At 50.9% G+C, this 17309-nt stretch overlaps 1 protein-coding gene across 10 annotated transcripts in view; it reads right to left on the bottom strand.

The window, feature by feature from the left end:
• LOC137430249 (phosphatidylinositol-3,5-bisphosphate 3-phosphatase MTMR3) overlaps nucleotides 1–10905 on the bottom strand; it is a 105573-nt gene extending 94668 nt beyond the window's left edge. For 8 of the 10 annotated variants that reach the window (XR_013623855.1, XR_013623856.1, XM_068120972.2 and 5 more), the window contains exon 1: nucleotides 10497–10630. Coding sequence is in view for 6 of the 10 variants with exons in the window: in XM_068120972.2 (XP_067977073.1) it covers nucleotides 10497–10615 (119 nt within the window). In the remaining 4 variants the exon portion in view is untranslated. Of the gene's footprint in view, nucleotides 1–10496; nucleotides 10631–10840 lie in introns of those variants that run through there. The other 2 variants (XM_078780451.1, XM_068120976.2) reach the window with 2 other exon arrangements.
• Nucleotides 10906–17309: the final 6404 nt, after the last annotated feature.

Raw genomic sequence — 17309 nt, 5'->3', positions numbered from 1 at the left:
AGTGTCCCAATATACAAATTCATAAAATTTTAGGGCAATTGGATTAAAATTGAAGATTTTAGGTGACACTGACTTTTGACTTTATGACAAAATTATTAATTTGTCTTGTCCGTATCTTTATTATAATAGAGCAAACGTATATGGTTTGCTATGTATGTACGTATGTATGTATGTATGTTTATATGCGACAAAAACGTCTTCTTCTTCTTCAAAAAAAATTACCACCCTCTTAATTAACCCTCTTAATTGCGTTACGACTGCTAGGACCCCTCAGACCTTTGACGACCCTTTAATTCCCCCAAGACCCTTCAAACTACCAAGACACCTGAAGACCCAAAATACCCTGAAGACCCCCAAAGATCCAACATACCCTGATGACCCCCAAATACCCTGAAGACCCAAAACACCCCGAGGACCCAAAACACCCCGAAGACCCAAAACACCCTGAAGACCCAAAAGACCACGAAGACCCAAAACACCCCGAAAACCCAAAACACCCCGAAGACCCAAAACACCCCGAAGACCCAAAACACCCTAGAAGACCCAAAACACCCTAGAAGACCCAAAACACCCCGAAGACCCAAAAGACCACAAAGACCCAAAACACCCCGAAGACCCAAAACACCCCGAAGACCCAAAACACCCCGAAGACCCAAAACACCCTGAAGACCCAAAACACCCCGAAGACCAAAAACACCCCGAAGACCCAAAACACCCTGAACACCCAAAAGATCACGAAGACCCAAAATGCCCCGAAGACCCAAAATGACCCGAAGACCCAAAATGCCCCGAAGATGCAAAATGCCCCGAAGACCCAAAACACCCTGAATACCCAAAACACCCCGAATACCCAAAACACCCCGAATACCCAAAACACCCCGAAGACCCAAAACACCCTCAAAAAGCCAAAGAAGACTCTGCAGACCCAAAAGACCCTGAAGACACCAAAGACCCAAAAGACCCTGAAGACCCAAAAACACCTCAAAGACCCAAAACACCCTTAAAGGCCCAGAGGATCCAAAAGACCCTGAAGACCCAAATGGCCCTGAAGACCCAAAACACCATGAAGACCCAAAAGACCCAGAAATGGTCAAAGATGCCTACCCCTCTGAAACGACGTGTGGTGAGGCATGTCGAGTCACGCTAGTTCTCATAATAAAACTTTGCTGAAAATTTGATGACAAAAGCTGAAATGGCAAAAAATAGTTATGGCCCGGACAGACACAGACAGACACACGGACAGACAAAAGTGATTGCAAAACCCCATCTCCCGTTGTGCGTAGGACAGGCTAATAAAGATTTAAAGGTCACAGATAAATAACATTTTGGAAGTTTATCACAGTTGATGCAGCGTCTTTTACACCACCTTATTTAACACATTACATTAGTTAGTCATGCCTGCTGTTTGTCCTTTATGATTTAAAGCGCTCTTAAAAGATAAACAGCACGATTGGGAAACACATTTAATGCACTATTAAAAAATGATCTCAACACCTCTCATCCATTTCAGCCACCGCCACGGTTATATCAGAACAAGCCAATTTGGCACACGGGCATTGATTGCTTAACCCCAATATGGTGCCGTTCAAAAATTACGTAACACTATTTTTTTTTTTTTTGGTATACAGAATCAAGGCTCCTGTAAGAGCTAACACATTGAAAATGAAAACATGCACACCCACATAAAACATAGAATGAAGGGAGCAGGAGACAAGAGAGGGAGGGAGAGGGAAGCACACAAGCACAATAACAGTAGTTATGTTGTTCGGTAGATCTGTGGCCGTCGGTCGATCTGTGGAAGGGGGATGGCTGGGGGAGGTGGGAGGGGTACACGGTATAAAGCAAATGAACACTTCCAGGAATGTCAGGAAAGAAGCTGGGGATTGAAAGAGGCAGATTTGGGGTGTGTTAACGGCAGTAGAAAACATCAAGGTTTTGGATGGGGGAAGATAAGAAATGGTGGTGAACAGCTGTTTTAAAGAACTGGAGGGAGGAGAGGGATTGAAGAAAGTGTGGGAGCTTGATCCACAGGCAGGAGAAAAGAGGAATGAAAGAGTGAAGCTGAGCAGAGAGTCTTGATTTTGGCAATTTCACCAGAAGAGGGTTGCTGGCAGATCTTTTGCGTCCTGCAGGAATATTTGGGGGGCAGAGCACATGCATAGCTGGGGGAGCTAGGCCGGAGAGGAGTCGGCAGAGGACAGAAAGACCACCAACTAAGACTGTTTGAGAGAGAAAGGCCCTCAGAATCAGCTTCATTATGGGAGATACCAATGATTCTGAATGCTTTGGTTTCACCTGTGTGAAGCCAAGCTAGGTGTGAGGCAGGAGCACCAGCCCAGAGTGGAGAGCAGTATTCCGTTGAGCTGTGGATGAAAGCTTTGTATGTGGTGAGGAGCTCAGAAGTGCCTAGAAAGGACTTTGCACAATGGAGAATGCCCAGACGGTGACTGGCTTTGGAGGCCAGCTTGGAAATGTGGTTTTCCCAGGAAAGATCAAGGCAGATATTGAGACTCAAAAGCTTGAGTGACAGAACTTCTTCAAGAGGATTGTTGAGAAAGTAGATGGGAGGGTTGTCCAGATGGTCTTTTCGGAGAGACAAAGTGAGAGTGAGATTTGTCAGGATTGAAAGACATGTTCCACTTGCTTGACCAGTTTGTGATATTGTACAGGTCTGTAGAGAGTGAAGAGGCTGCTGCCTGCCAATCTGAGGGTTGAGATATGGAACAGTAGAGAGTGGAGTCATCAGCAAAGAGATAGAGAGGATTTTCCAGAGAATTGGAGAGATCATTAATGAAGAACAGAAAAAGAAAAAGGTTTTGATAAGATAAAGATAGCAACCCCACCACTAGGACGAGGCTCAGGTCTATCATACCTGATGAGGGAGTTACCAGGAAGATATATAAAGAAATCAGAGACATCTTGAAGGAGGAAAGTTTCTGTTAAGCAGATTATGTCTGATTTGTCAGAAGCAACCTGCATGTAAAGATCAATCAGGTTTGAGCGAAGGCCCCAGATGTTTGAGGTCCATACTTTTAAGGAAGGGGGAGGGGTGCACCGTGTACAGAACAGGGGAGCTGAGGGGTAGGGTAAGATGAGGAGTGAGAGGGGGGGATAGGGAGCGCTGTTGATAGTGTCTCAGAGACTGCAGAAGAGCTAGGAGAAAGGGAAGGATGAGAAGGGCAAAAGGGTTGATGGTGATGGGATGAGGCACAGTGAGGTGTTGTTTGAGGAGTGACACAGCAAAGTAGAAGGTTCGAGGAGGTGGAGGTATGAGATGGAAGGGAGAGGAAGTGGGGTGGAGGCAACTTTGAGGAGTAGGGGGGAGAGGGGAGAATTGGAGAAAGATGGATGGGGGAGGGGGGGTGAGATTAGAAGGGGAGGGGTGGGGGGAGTATTTAAGGGGGGGAGTGAGGGGGGAATTTTGAAGGGGAGGGGTGAGGGATGGTGTTTAGGAGGGGAGGGGTGAGGTGGGAGTTTATGAGGGGAGGGGCGACGGAGGAGAATTGAAAGGGAGGGATGAGCGGGAAGTTTAGGAGGGGAGGGGTGATGGGGGAGTTTAGGAGGGGAGGGGTGAGGGGGAAGTTTAGAAAGTGTACAATTAATGACAAACTAACATTTCATACAAACTGAATTTATTGTGATTTTCAAGTCAGAGATCCGTTTGAAAACGATAGAGGAGGAATGGAATGAAGGTGAGTTTAGAGAATGTAGAAAGGAAGAACTGTAAGAGATTGATTTTTTTTTAGAAATGGAATGATTTAATGAGGAAATTGAAAAAAGCCTTTTAAGTAGGAAGAAAAACAGCATGTTGTAATATACCATTGAATAAAGTTGTAATATACCACTGAATAAAACACTGCAGGGGAAAGTTTAAACATATTTAAATAATATTGAAAAAAACCGTGAAGAACAATTTGGGAAATGTCCCTGAAGTGAGGCCGTAGATCTGAGAAAGGAGAAAGGGTTGAATGAGTATGGTGGAAACTAGAATGGAAAAGGTGAGTATGGGCTGGAGAGGCAGAAGAAAAAGGAGAAAAAGGGGGCCGGGTGAGACAACAAGCACGTGGCCGTGGGCGGGGCCCAAGAGAAGAGAAGGAAATAACAAAGTAATTTTTTTTTTGTATTAAAAACTTTACACAAAGGGTAAGATGTTCGGGGGAGGTAGGAGGAGAAAAGAAAATCAAAGAAAAAACAAAATACCTGTGGGAGGATGGAAGCCTCGGGGGACCAAGCCGTGCAGGCCGCGCACGCGGTACGAACACAAAACGACTAATTACACACAAGTTTGCACGAATTACAAACCAGGACCTAACTAGAAACACACAGTAACACATACACAGTAAAATAACCAGTGGAAATTTGACAAAGACACGAATGGGAAAGTACTCAACTTTGATGACGTGGAGAAATCGAAGGGCGCTCTTCCTCACCGGAGGAACTGGAAGCGGAAGTCCAATTTTCTTAGGGATGTGTGTACCGTACTGTACGTGCTGATGGGCTTGATTAAATTTTGCCATTCATTTTTAATCGACATTGATTAGATACAGTATTTTGGGGTCCCTCATTGTAACACTTGACCCAAACAAAGCCAATAGAAATCTAACACAACAAACCCAGGCAGTGTATGATCAACAGAGGCTAATACATGCCTGAAGTCTTAGGCCACCAGAAAACCAAGATGGCGCATCCACATAATTTCGGCTGGGTGCCATTGTGGGTGGAGTGAAGTGGCAAATGAGGGTGGGGTCCAGCAGCTGTCTGACCAATGGGTGCACACTTGAAAATAGACAGCCCGAAACAAATTTTGTTTTACGAAAATTGCGTCATCGACAGCCGCGTAGAGCGAGCGCGGCAGCCTCCGATAAAACTGGATTATACATGATTCGTCGCAGGTGATCTTATTTTGTTCTCTCAGCTAGTGTGCAGATGCCTTATTAATGTGTTGATGATGTATTGATGGTGGAAGGATGGAGTTTGAAGGATTGTATGGAGGAAGGGTAGGAGGGGCCCTTTTAAAAATCCAATTTTTTTGAAAAGGAAGTTCAAAAAGTCCTATGACTTATGATAACATGTTATATTTTTGACCTAAGCCTAAGTATGCTAATTGATAGCCACTGATGTTACTACACAGATAGAATATGACTTTTCATGTTTTCCATCAAATTCGGTCATCCTTGTCTGTAGTCCGGTAAGGAACAGCAGTTGGTATAGCGTCTATTTAATGTAGTTGAAGGAGCTGCGCTCCAACGCGAGTTGAAAGAATTGACGCGACCAAAGACGGAATTCGTCCGAGTTGCTTTAATGAAACAAAACAGCTCAGGTATTCTGACAAGCCCGTTTATCGGGCAGCAATATATATACACATTTATGCCGGGGCGTTTGCCCGGGAAAACCGAGACCGGGCATGCCCGGGTGTCAAGGGCGAGTCCTGGAAAGGCGAGTCTGAACATGCCCGGGCGTCCTGAACGCGGCCTGGCAAGTCGAGGCTGGGCGTGCCTGAGCGCTCTGGGCGAGCCCTGGAAAGGCGAGAGCGGGCATGCCCGGACGCTCTGGGCGAGCCCTGGAAAGGCGAGTCTGGACATGCCCGGGCGTCCTGGACGCGGCCTGGCAAGTCGAGGCTGGGCGTGCCCGGGCGCTCTGGGCGAGCGCTGGAAAGGCGAGAGCGGGCATGCCCGGGAAAGACGAGACCGGGCGTGCCCGGGAGGTTCGGGCATGCCCGGGAACAGCAAGTCCAGGCATGCCCAGGAGAGGCGCGTCTGGGCCCGTCCGGACGAGCCCGGCATGGCGATCGCGCCCTGGCCGCGTCCTGGCAGGTGCAAGGCGATTGTGTACATTCAGCGGGAACCGCTACACACGCCCCTCCAGAATCGACCTGCACCGGCAGGGTCAATTTAAGGGGGGTCCGGATGACCCGGCCGAAGCGACCCCTGGAGGGTCGTGGGGGGGGGGGGTCCGATCTGGTGGTGGGTGGTCGAGCGGGGGGAACTGTGGACGGGGGCGGCCTCGCCGCGGAGGAAGGGCCAACCGTGGTGGTCGGTCGACGTCCACGTGCGCCGGTTTGAGGCGGTCCACAGAGATCCGGTCGGACCGGCCGCCGACGTCGACGACGAAGGACTTGTCGCCCCGTCGCAGGACCCGGAAGGGCCCGTCGTATGGCGGCCGGAGTGGCCCCCGGTGCGCGTCATGACGCACAAAGACGTACTCCGCTGTGCGAAGCGCCGGGGGGACGTAGGACTGGGGGCCACCGTGGCGGGACGTTGGCACGGGGGCAAATCGTCGGGCGGCCTCCTGGAGGTCCGAGCGCTGGTGTGCGGCGGACCAGGGACTGGTAGCGTCGGGCATGAACTCGCCCGGGACGCGGAGCGGCTGGCCATAGACGAGCTCGGCGGCGGACACCCGGAGGTCCTCCTTGGGGGCCGTGCAGAGGCCCAAAAGGACCCACGGCAGCCGGTCGGTCCAACCGCCGTCCTGAAGGCCGGCCATGAGTGCGGCCTTCATGGAGCGGTGAAACCGCTCGCACAATCCGTTGGCTTGGGGGTGGTAGGCCGTGGTGCGGTGCAGCGTGACCCCCAACAAGCGGGCGACCGCGCCCCAAAGTTCGGACGTGAACTGTGGGCCGCGGTCGGACGAGATGTCCGCCGGTGCGCCGAAGCGCGCGACCCAGGTGGCGATGAACGCCTGCGCCACGTCGGCGGTGGTGGTGGAGGTGAGGTGCACGGCCTCCGGCCACCTGGTGGTAATGTCCACCATGGTGAGCAGGTGGGTGAACCCCCGCGATGGGGCAGGGGACCCACCAGGTCCACGTGGACGTGGTCGAAACGCTGTGCAGGCACGGTGAAAGGTGCCAGCGGGGCCTGGGTGTGGCGGTGGACCTTGGCCCGCTGGCAGGCCGTACAGGCATTGGCCCAGTCGCGGACGTTCCATCGAAGGCCGTGCCAGACGAAACGCGCCGACACCAGCTTCTGAGAAGCTTTCCGGCCCGGGTGAGAAAGGCCGTGGATGGAGGCGAAGATGCAGCGCTGCCAGGAAACAGGCACGATGGGGCGAGGCTGGCCCTGGGAGACGTCGCAGAGCAGGACGGTGCCCGCGAAGGGGATGTCGGCCAGGCGGAGGCCCGTGTCCGCCGCCCGGAGGGCCTGCACCGAGGTGTCGGTGGTCTGGTCGGCCGCCATGAGCGCGAAGTCCACTCCGAGGTGGACCGCGTTCGCGCTGGCCCGAGAAAGACAGTCGGCCACGGCGTTGTCTTTGCCGGCGACATGCCGGATGTCCGTGGTGAATTCCGACACGGCGGAGAGGTGGCGCTGCTGGCAGGCCGACCACGGCTCCGTGACTTTGGCCATTGCGTAGACCAACGGCTTGTGGTCGACGAAAGCCGTGAACGGGCGGCCCTCCAGGAGGTGTCGGAAATGGCGAACGGCCAGGAATAGACCGAGCAGCTCGCGGTCGAACGTGCTGTATTTTAACTCGTTCGGCCGGAGTTGCCGGCTGAAAAAAGCGAGTGGCTGCCAAACCCCGTCCACCCATTGTTCATGGACGGCGCCCACCGCGTAGTTGGAGGCGTCCGTAGTGAGGGCGATGGGCGCGTTGAGCACCGGGTGAGCCAGCAGCGTTGCGTCGGTGAGGGCCCGTTTTGCGCTCGCGAAGGCCGCGTCCATGGCCGCGGTCCAAACGATGTCATGCTTGGCCGGCTTGCCCCGGAGGGCCTCGTAAAGGGGCCGCATGAGCTGAGCAGCGCGGGGCACAAATCGGTGATCAAAATTCACCATGCTGAGGAACTCTTGTAGGGCCTTGATGGAACGGGGACGCGGGAACGTGGTGATGGCCTCGACCTTGGTCGGCAGCGGCACGGCCCCGGTCTTGGTGATGCGGTGGCCCAAAAAGTCAACGGTCGTCGTGCCGAAGTGGCATTTGGCCGGGTTGACAATTAAGCCGTGCTCGCTGAGGCGACCGAACAGTGTTCGGAGGTGGAGGAGGTGCTCGGCTCGGGACGTGCTGGCGACGAGGATGTCGTCCAGATAGACGAAAAGAAATGGGAGGTCGCGCAGCACGCCATCCATTAAGCGCTGGAACGCCTGGGCCGCGTTCTTGAGGCCAAACGGCATCCTAAAAAATTCGAACAGGCCGAACGGCGTGATGACGGCCGTCTTCAGAACGTCGGCCGCCCGGACAGGTACCTGGTGGTATCCCCGTATCAGGTCAATTTTGGAAAATATGACCCGTCCCGCCAAACGGGTGGAAAAGTCCTGGATGTGCTGGATCGGGTACCTGTCGGGGGTGGTAGCGTCGTTGAGGTGGCGGTAGTCGCCACACGGGCGCCATCCGCCCCCCGGCTTTGGCACGATGTGCAGTGGTGAGGCCCACGTGCTATTGGAGCGCCGCACGATGCCGAGGTGCTCCAACGAGTCGAACTCGGCCTTTGCCATGGCGAGCTTGGCCGGGTCGAGGTGGCGGGCCCTGGCGTAGACCGGCGGGCCCGTAGTGGGTATGTGGTGCTCTATCCCATGCCGCACTGCGACGGCCAAAAACATCGGCCGCGTGAGGGCCGGGAATTCCGTGAGCAGGCGAGCGAACTGGTTCGCCGTCGGGAGGGCGCACGCCAGTTCGGTCGGCGTGGAGCTGCTCATCGTGCACGCCAGGGAGCTGAAGGTCTCGGCGTGGACAAGGCGACGTCGTTTGACGTCGACCAGCAGCCCGTGCGCGCAGAGGAAGTCGGCGCCCAGCAAAGCCATGGGGACGCAGGCGGTCACAAAGGTCCACTGAAAGCACTGGCTGCCGAAGCAGAGGGTGACGTTGCGTGGGCCGAAAGTGCGTATGGCCGAGCCATTAGCAGCGACCAAAGAGGGGCCGCAAACGGCGTCCCGCCTGTCCTGCTCAGAGGCGGGTATGACGCTCAGTTGGGTGCCGGTGTCACAAAGGAAACGCCGCCCGGACGCTTTGTCCCGAATAAAAAGCAAGTTGCCCGAGTGGCCGGCGCTCATGGCTGGGAATGAACGCCGGCCCGGCCGTTTCCCGACTTGCCGAAAGTGCACGGGGGTCGGCACGTCTGAGCCTTGTGTCCGAACCTGGCATGGTAATAACACCACGCCTGGTCAGGTGGAGGCCCAGGTCCATCGTGTCGGAAGCGGTTGGCGTGGCGTGGCGGCCGCCAGTTGCACCGGCAGTTCGGCCTCCAACTGTGCAGGGCGCTCGGGCATCGTGGGCGTCGCCTCAGACGGCGGCAGGCTCCAGGTAGCCGCGCCGATGTGTTGGGCCACCGAGGAGATCTTATCGGCTTCCCTGGCGAGGGCGCGGGGATCGGTGATCGACGTGCCAGCCAGGGCGAGGTGTACCGGGTGAGGCAGCTGGCGAAGGAACAGCTCGCGGAACAGAAAATCCGGAGAGTGCTCACCGAGCAACGAGAGCATATAGTCCATGCGCTCGGACGGGCGCGTGTCGCCGAGCTCGGGCAGGTCGAGCAGGTGCTGTGCGCGTGCTGCCGGTGAGAGGGCGAAAGCGTCGAGGAGGAGCGTCTTCAGCGCGTCATACTTGTCAGCAGCCGGCGGGTGCTCGAGGAGGCTCAGGGCGCGGGCCGCGGTGGCGGAACCGAGCGCTGCCACGACGTGGTGGAAGCGGGTGTCGTCCGCGGTGATGCCTCGCAGGGCGAACTGGGCGTCCGCCTGAGCGAACCAAACAGCCGCGTGAGCCTCCCAGAAGGTAGGCAGTTTAAGAGTCACTGTCGTGTCCATGTCGGTAGGTCACCAGTGAAGGAGCTGCGCTCCAACGCGAGTCGAAAGAATTGACGCGACCAAAGACGGAATTCGTCCGAGTTGCTTTAATGAAACAAAACAGCTCAGGTATTCTGACAAGCCCGTTTATCGGGCAGCAATATATATACACATTTATGCCGGGGCGTTTGCCCGGGAAAACCGAGACCGGGCATGCCCGGGTGTCAAGGGCGAGTCCTGGAAAGGCGAGTCTGGACATGCCCGGGCGTCCTGAACGCAGCCTGGCAAGTCGAGGCTGGGCGTGCCCGAGCGCTCTGGGCGAGCCCTGGAAAGGCGAGAGCGGGCATGCCCGGACGCTCTGGGCGAGCCCTGGAAAGGCGAGTCTGGACATGCCCGGGCGTCCTGGACGCGGCCTGGCAAGTCGAGGCTGGGCGTGCCCGGGCACTCTGGGCGAGCCCTGGGAAGGCGAGAGCGGGCATGCCCGGGAGGTTCGGGCGTGCCCGGGAACAGCGAGTCCGGGCATGCCCAGGAGAGGCGCGTCTGGGCCCGTCCGGACGAGCCCGGCATGGCGATCGCGCCCTGGCCGCGTCCTGGCAGGTGCAAGGCGATTGTGTACATTCAACGGGAACCGCTACATAGTAGTATTTATTATTAGTTAATGTAGCATCCTGCGGTGTCCATTAGTTGGTCGACGTTATAAAAGATCCAGTGATTTCCCATCTCATAGCATTAGTTGGTGGACGTCAAACAAGAGTTAATGAGTTATCGCCGGCATCCTGGCCAAATTCCTACCTGGACTGTGGGTAGCAAGTGATCTGGTCTTGTTGAAGGCTTCTTGACACCAGTTTAATGTGGTTGTCGTCTGGAGTGGCTTTTGCACTGTAAACAGATTGATCATATGTAGTTAGCATGGTAACACCTGAACAGCCTTCTTCGTATACCAAGGGTAACCACCACATTAAATATATTGTTCTAAGTGGATTGGCGGTTCTGCTGTTCATCAATGAGGGCTGAATGCTCAAGTTAAAAAAGCAACAACATCTTCAGAATTATCCACGCCATTGTCAGTGATCCCTTTATTTCCTTACCTTACATTTACCTTACCTTACCTTACATTCGTATTATTATTTCCTTACCATGAACTTTCACAAAGTCCGTTTTCAGTTCATCTGGCCGAAGCGTCCTTGTTCTTTAACTTCTCGAGCTTTTAATTTCCTGTTTTTACATTACTTACATCTCTTCACCGAAATGACGTCAGAGTCATGCCTGGAATTCAGTTTTTTCTGACATTCTGCATATTTTTGTCAGTTTTAGCATTCCATCTTCTTTTTCTTGGCGGTCAAATGCTGCTTTTTTACTGTGGAGCTTCTGATTTATCATCAATTTAATGTTTTATTTTCTTTAATGGTTTGTAAAAAATTAAAAACTTTGATCACGTTGACCATTTGCTCGTGACATCCCGCCTCCCCAACCCAAGTAGAAAACCCCCTCCCCCAATGAGCCCCATTACTTCGTTGACAGCGTAGTGACGCCATGCACCAGTAACTGCAATGCGGAAATAAAATGTAAACTACAGCACCACAACACGACAACATTATTAAGTGGCACTTGAACATATAATATGTATATACAGTGTGTGCATATATACATATATATATATATATATATATATATATATATATACATATATATATATATATATATATATATATATATTGTTGCGGATTTGAGAATCCTGTGTTTTTTTTAGAAAATGTCACCCTGTGTAAATGTAGTAATTCTTGTAAATACCTCAGTTTTGTGTGTAAAGGTCAAAGGTCGTCCCCCTAGTTAATCCATCGCAAACACGTAGGCCACCATATGCCCTTCTAAATAGTTATTTCTTATTCTATGTAGTTTAAGGCTCTGTTTCCCATTCGTTGACTCTGCATTGCACCGAATTGCAATAAGATAGATCCCCTTTCTTTCAAATTCCCTCAAAGCCTCCATTTCCAACTGCATTTGCCGCCATTACGGTGTGGTCAAGCCTCGGAGAAGAAGGGGGAGGAGCTATATCAAGGACGTTGCCCGCCCATCGTCATCAAAAGGTGGAGCCAGCGAGCCCCCACCAGCCAACCAGGGCTGATGAGAGACCATCATGGGCGTGGCGCGCATTGATCTGGAAGCGCGTTATAAAAGCGCCCGCGCAAGCTTTTTCAGGATGATGCGGGAGATGCGGCAGATGAAGCACGCATGAGCTTTGAGACCACCGCAGCTTTGAGACCACCGCAGTTTTGACCACCGCAGCTTTGAGCTTTCGCGAAGTAACGCCGCCGTGCGAACACGATTGAGGAGGGGCGGCGGCTGCTCACTCCCGGCCCGGCCGTCCTCCCGCGTCCAGCCGAACCTTCCTCCCCTTCCAGTCATCTGTGCCTGGCCTCATCCATCCTTTTGTGTACGTGAGTTTGTTTCGTGTGTCTTGTCCTGGGTATAAGTAAGCTTGTATAAGTTAGTATTGCACTGTGTCTTCTTCCTCTTCTGTAAATTATTTTCGTTTCCTTCCATCTCCCTTGGTTTCTTTGACTTAGATATAATTAGTAATAAATAATATTTGTTCTTCCTTACCTTCTGGTTTCCTCACATCCGATCGTCTTTGTGATTTCCCCAATGAGTACCTGTGGCGCGATTTGGCCAACGTTCATAATCGGGTCTAGTTCTGTTAATGGTTCGAGCCGCGGCTGCTAATCCACTCGGCAAATAACATCTTGTCTGCGGTCTCGAACGAGGTTGCTCACCTGCCTCTCTGGAGGGAGCTGGGCAGCTTCAGGACTCACATCGGTCAGTCGCAGACAAGGGGGCTAATCCCCCCTTGGTAAGGGGAAAAGGGGCCAACGTTGAGATCCGCAACAATATATATATATATATTTATATATATATATATATATATATATACACACACACATACACTACCGGTCAAAAGTTTTTGAACACCTCAATTTTTCCAGTTTTTATTGAAATTTAAGCAATTCAAGTCCAGTGAATAACCTGAAATGGTACAAAGGTAAGCAGTAAACTGCTCGAGGTAAAAAAAAAAAAAAAGTTTAGGTTAGCAAAAACGGGAAAATAATGTAAATTGCACAGTTATATTGTAAAAAAAAGGCCTTCTTCAGGGAACAAGTAATGGGTTAACAACTTACAGCTGTTCTGCAGCAATGTAAGTAAATTAAGCCTTGGAAGTTGATGCAAAAAATTCCTAAAGGTGTCCCAACCTCTGCTGATTACTTGATTACAAAGCCCCTATCTGTATAAAAGCAGTATTGGAGCAGACTGTTATTACACCCTCTGAAGCATTATTTGGACAATATTGCACTGCAGGAAGTAGTATATTGGAAACTGGAGGAAACTCTGACAGGAAGAGGTCTGGCAGACCCAAAGCCACAACAAAATCAGAAGACAAGTTTCTGAGAGTCAACAGCTTGTGTGATCGGTGGCTCACAGTACAACACCTTCAAGCACAGCTTAATAATGGTCGAAGTAAGCAAGTCTCAGTTTCAACTGTGAAGAGAAGACTTCGAGCTGCAGGTTTGACAGGTCGAGTGGCAGTAAGAAAGCCATTGCGAAGATGGCTAAATATGTAAAAGAGGCTTGCCTGTGTCATGAAGCACCGCAAGTGGACTAATGAAGACTGGAAGAAGGTCTTATGGACCGATGAATCAAAATTTGAAATCTTTGGTTCATCACGCAGGGTTTTTGTATGCCGTCGAGCAGGCAAAAAGATTGTTCCTCAGTGTGTGAAAGTAAATGTCAAACATGGAGGAGGAAGCGTGATGGTCTGGGGCTCTTTTGCTGGATCCAGAGTCGGCGACTTGCACAGAGTGACTGGCATCCTGAACCAAAAGGGCTACCACAGCATTTTGCAGCGCCATACAATACCCTCTGGTATACGCCTAGTTGGTCAGAGGTTCATCCTACAGCAAGATAATGACCTTAAACACACCTCCAGGCTATGTCAAAACTACCTTCAAGGAAAAGAACAAGACGGTAGGCTTCAAATCATGGAATGGCCAGCACAGTCTCGAGACTTAAACCCCATCGAGCTGGTTTGGGATGAACTGGAAAGAAGGGTGAAAGCAAAGCAACCTACAAGTACAACACATTTGTGGGAACTTCTGCAACAGAGTTGGGAAGAACTTCCTGAACAATATTTGATTTCCATTGTAGAAAGAATCCCACGAGTGTGTTCGGCGGTTATATCTGCTAACGGTGGCTACTTTTCTGAGTCAAAAATTTAAATTTAATTTTGTTAAACAAAATGATTCTATGATTTCTTTTTTATCTCCAATTGTTTATTTGCTCTATGCTTAATTGCAGAGTACATCGAGACATTAAACTGCGTAAATTTCAATAAAAACTGGAAAAATTGAGGTGTTCTAAAACTTTTGACCGGTAGTGTATATACAGTGCATTCAGAAAGTATTCAGACCCCTTCACTTTTTTCACATTTTATTATGTTGCAACCTTATGCTGAAATCGTTTAAATTCATTTTTTACCTCATCAATCCACACTCAATACCTCAAAATGACAAAGAGAAAACACCATTTTAGAAAGTTTTGCGAATTTATAAAAAAGAAAAAGTGCAATATCACATTGACATAAGTATTCAGACCCTTTGCTATGACACTTGAAATTTAGCTCAGGTGCCTCCCATTTCTCTTGATCATCTTTGAGATGTTTCTACACCTTGATTGGAGTCCACCTGTGGTAAATTCAATTAATTGGACATGATTTGGAAAGGCACACACCTGTCTACATAAGGTCTCACAGCTGACAATGCATATGAGAGCAAAACTCAAGCCATGAGGTCGAAGGAACTGCCTGCAGAGCTGAGAGACAGGACTGTGTCGAGGCACAGATCTCGGGAAGCCTACAAAAAAATATCTGCTGCATTGAAGGTTCCCAAGAGCACAGTGGCCTCCATAATTCTTAAATGGAAGAAGTTTGGAACAACCAGGACTCTTCCTAGAGCTGGCCGCCCGGCCAAACTGCGCAATCGGGGGAGAGGGGCCTTGGTAAGAGAGGTGACCAATAACCCGATGGTCGCTCTGGCTGAGCTCCATAGATCCTGTGTGGAGATGGGAGAAACTACCAGAAGGACAACCATCACTGCAACATTCCACCGATCTGGGCTTTATGGCAGAGTGGCCAGACGGCAGCCTCTCCTCAGTGAAAGACACATGAAAGCCGGCTTGGAGTTTGTAAAAAAGCACCTAAAGGACTCTCAGACTGTGAGAAAGAAGATTCTGTGGTCTGATGAAACCAAGATTAAACTGTTTGGCTTCAATTCTAAGCGTCATTTCTGGAGGAAACCAGGCACTGCTTATCACCTGCCCAATATCATCCCATCGGTGAAGCATGGTGGTGGCAGCATCATGCTGTGGGGTGTTTTTCAGCAGCAGGGACTGGGGGACTGGTCAGGGTTGAGGGAACAATGAACAGAGCAAAGTACAGAGATATCCTTCATGAAAACCTGAAACAGAGTGCTCAGGACCTTAGACTGGGCCGAACGTTCACCTTCCAACAGGACAATGGCCCAAAACACACAGCCAAGACAACGCAGGAGTGGCTTCGGGACAACTCTGTGAAGGTAATTGAGTGGCCCAGCCAGAGCCCTGACTTGAACCCAAACGAACATCTCTGGAGAGACCTGAAAATGGCTGTCCACCGACGGTCCCCATCCAACCTGACAGAGCTTGAGAGGATCTGCAGAGAAAAATGGCAGAAAATCCCCAAATCCAGGTGTGCAAAGCTTGTTGCGTCATACCCAAGAAGACACGAGGCTGTAATGGCTGCCAAAGGTGCTTCAACTAAGGAAAGAGTTAAGGGTCTGAATACTTTTGTTATGTGATATTTCAGTTTTTTCGTTTTAATAAATTTGCAATACTTTCTAAAATCCTGTTTTTTCTTTGTCATTATGGGGTATTGAGTGTGGATTGATGAGGTAAAAAATGAATTTAAACGATTTCAGCATAAGGCTGCAACATAACAAAATGTGAAAAAAGTAAAGGGGTCTGAATACCTTCTGAATGCACTGTATATATTGTTGCCGCCGGCCTTCTCCCCTTATCAAGGGGGGTTAATCCCCTTGTCTTTAATGACCTGGTGTGACCCGAGACCTAATACGTCCCATCCAGACAGCGCTAAATAGGGTTTCGGGACCAAATTCGCGGTTACCTAAGTACTAGCGCTGCCCTGGAAGCGAGGGAATAAGCCTCGCATGAACCACGTGTGATGGTGATATGCTGAGCGGTTTGCGTACACATGATCCGCGCTATTTATAATTACTAGACCCGATTGGAGCGATCTTATTCGTGCCACGCTTAGTCAATGGAGAAATCACAAAGGCGATCGAATTGGAAAGAAAAGGAAGAACAAATTGGTTTAATTATTACGCACGTATTTACAGCACAGGAGGAAGAGACACAGAGCAATCCTTATACAGTCTTATACTTAATACCCCAGGACAACGGGCCCGTCTGACATACACACTCACACAGGGATTGCAGATGGGCAGGATGCTGTTCAGGCCGAACGCGCCGGCTTGGTCGTCCAGGATCGGCCCCGTCCGGCTCTCCACGGTCCCCGGCACGTCCCGAGAAGATGGAGGTAGGAGAAGGCAGGACCGCGTATCGTGTCGCTCGAACGGAAAGGGTTATCTCGGGGCGAACAGTAGGGGGCGGACTTAGCGTGGCTGGTAACTATTCAGCTGCGTTCACTCGCTTTGGCTGAACCGCTTGGTGAGCAATTTATCAATGCCCTGGCTGCGCCCACGTATCCCTCGTAACAAAGTTCATACAGCGCAGGTGATCCTTTTCAAGCGCGTCTCCTTAGAATCCTCTCATAAACTCCGCACCGCTCAGCGCACCTCCATCGACAACTCTCAAGTCCTTCCCTCCGCGAGTCCTTCCGAGGGCTTTTCGCATCGAGTTATATATGCCATGCCCTTCGAGCCCTCTGGAACTCACCAGACGCTCTTCACCACGCACGCCTCTCACGCCATTCCGCTCGAGCTCTGATTGGCTGGTTTATTCTTACCGTCCCCACTGCTGCCACGCTGAGCTCAACCCTCCTTCACCTTTCGAGACCCTGCCTCATGTTAACTTGACTAGTGGACAGCCAAATGGGACGCGGGATGGATTGCGCCCATAGAGGTAGAATGGATGTGAATGAATGAATGGAGGGCCTATTCTCCTGTCTTTACACAACGCAGGTACTAAGAGGGGAAATGGCCTATTCTTACACATACTAAGACATAACTATACTACAAATGGGCCTATATGTTGCTCGTGTGACTAACTATAGGGGGCAAACCTTTAACATTTATTGCCTTCAATGTGCCAATCTCAAAACCGCAGCACTGCCCCCCCTCCCTTGTCAGACTCGTCCCCGAGTCGAACCCACACAAGTGTGAACGACCTGTTTTGAGCAAGACTTGGGACTAGTTTTTAATTACGTGTGACACTTAGATGTGGTTCCCCTCTAACATTTACTCTAACCCGTGTATGTGACAGTTTTACAACACTAGATATGTCCCACCTACTGCATTGTGTAACTAACTAACAGACTCG

This window comes from Myxine glutinosa, chromosome 6 (genome assembly GCF_964187855.1).
Source record: "Myxine glutinosa chromosome 6, kmMyxGlut1.1, whole genome shotgun sequence".
Taxonomy (NCBI): Eukaryota; Metazoa; Chordata; class Myxini; order Myxiniformes; family Myxinidae; genus Myxine; species Myxine glutinosa.
This window is presented reverse-complemented; position numbering and strand designations above follow the sequence as displayed.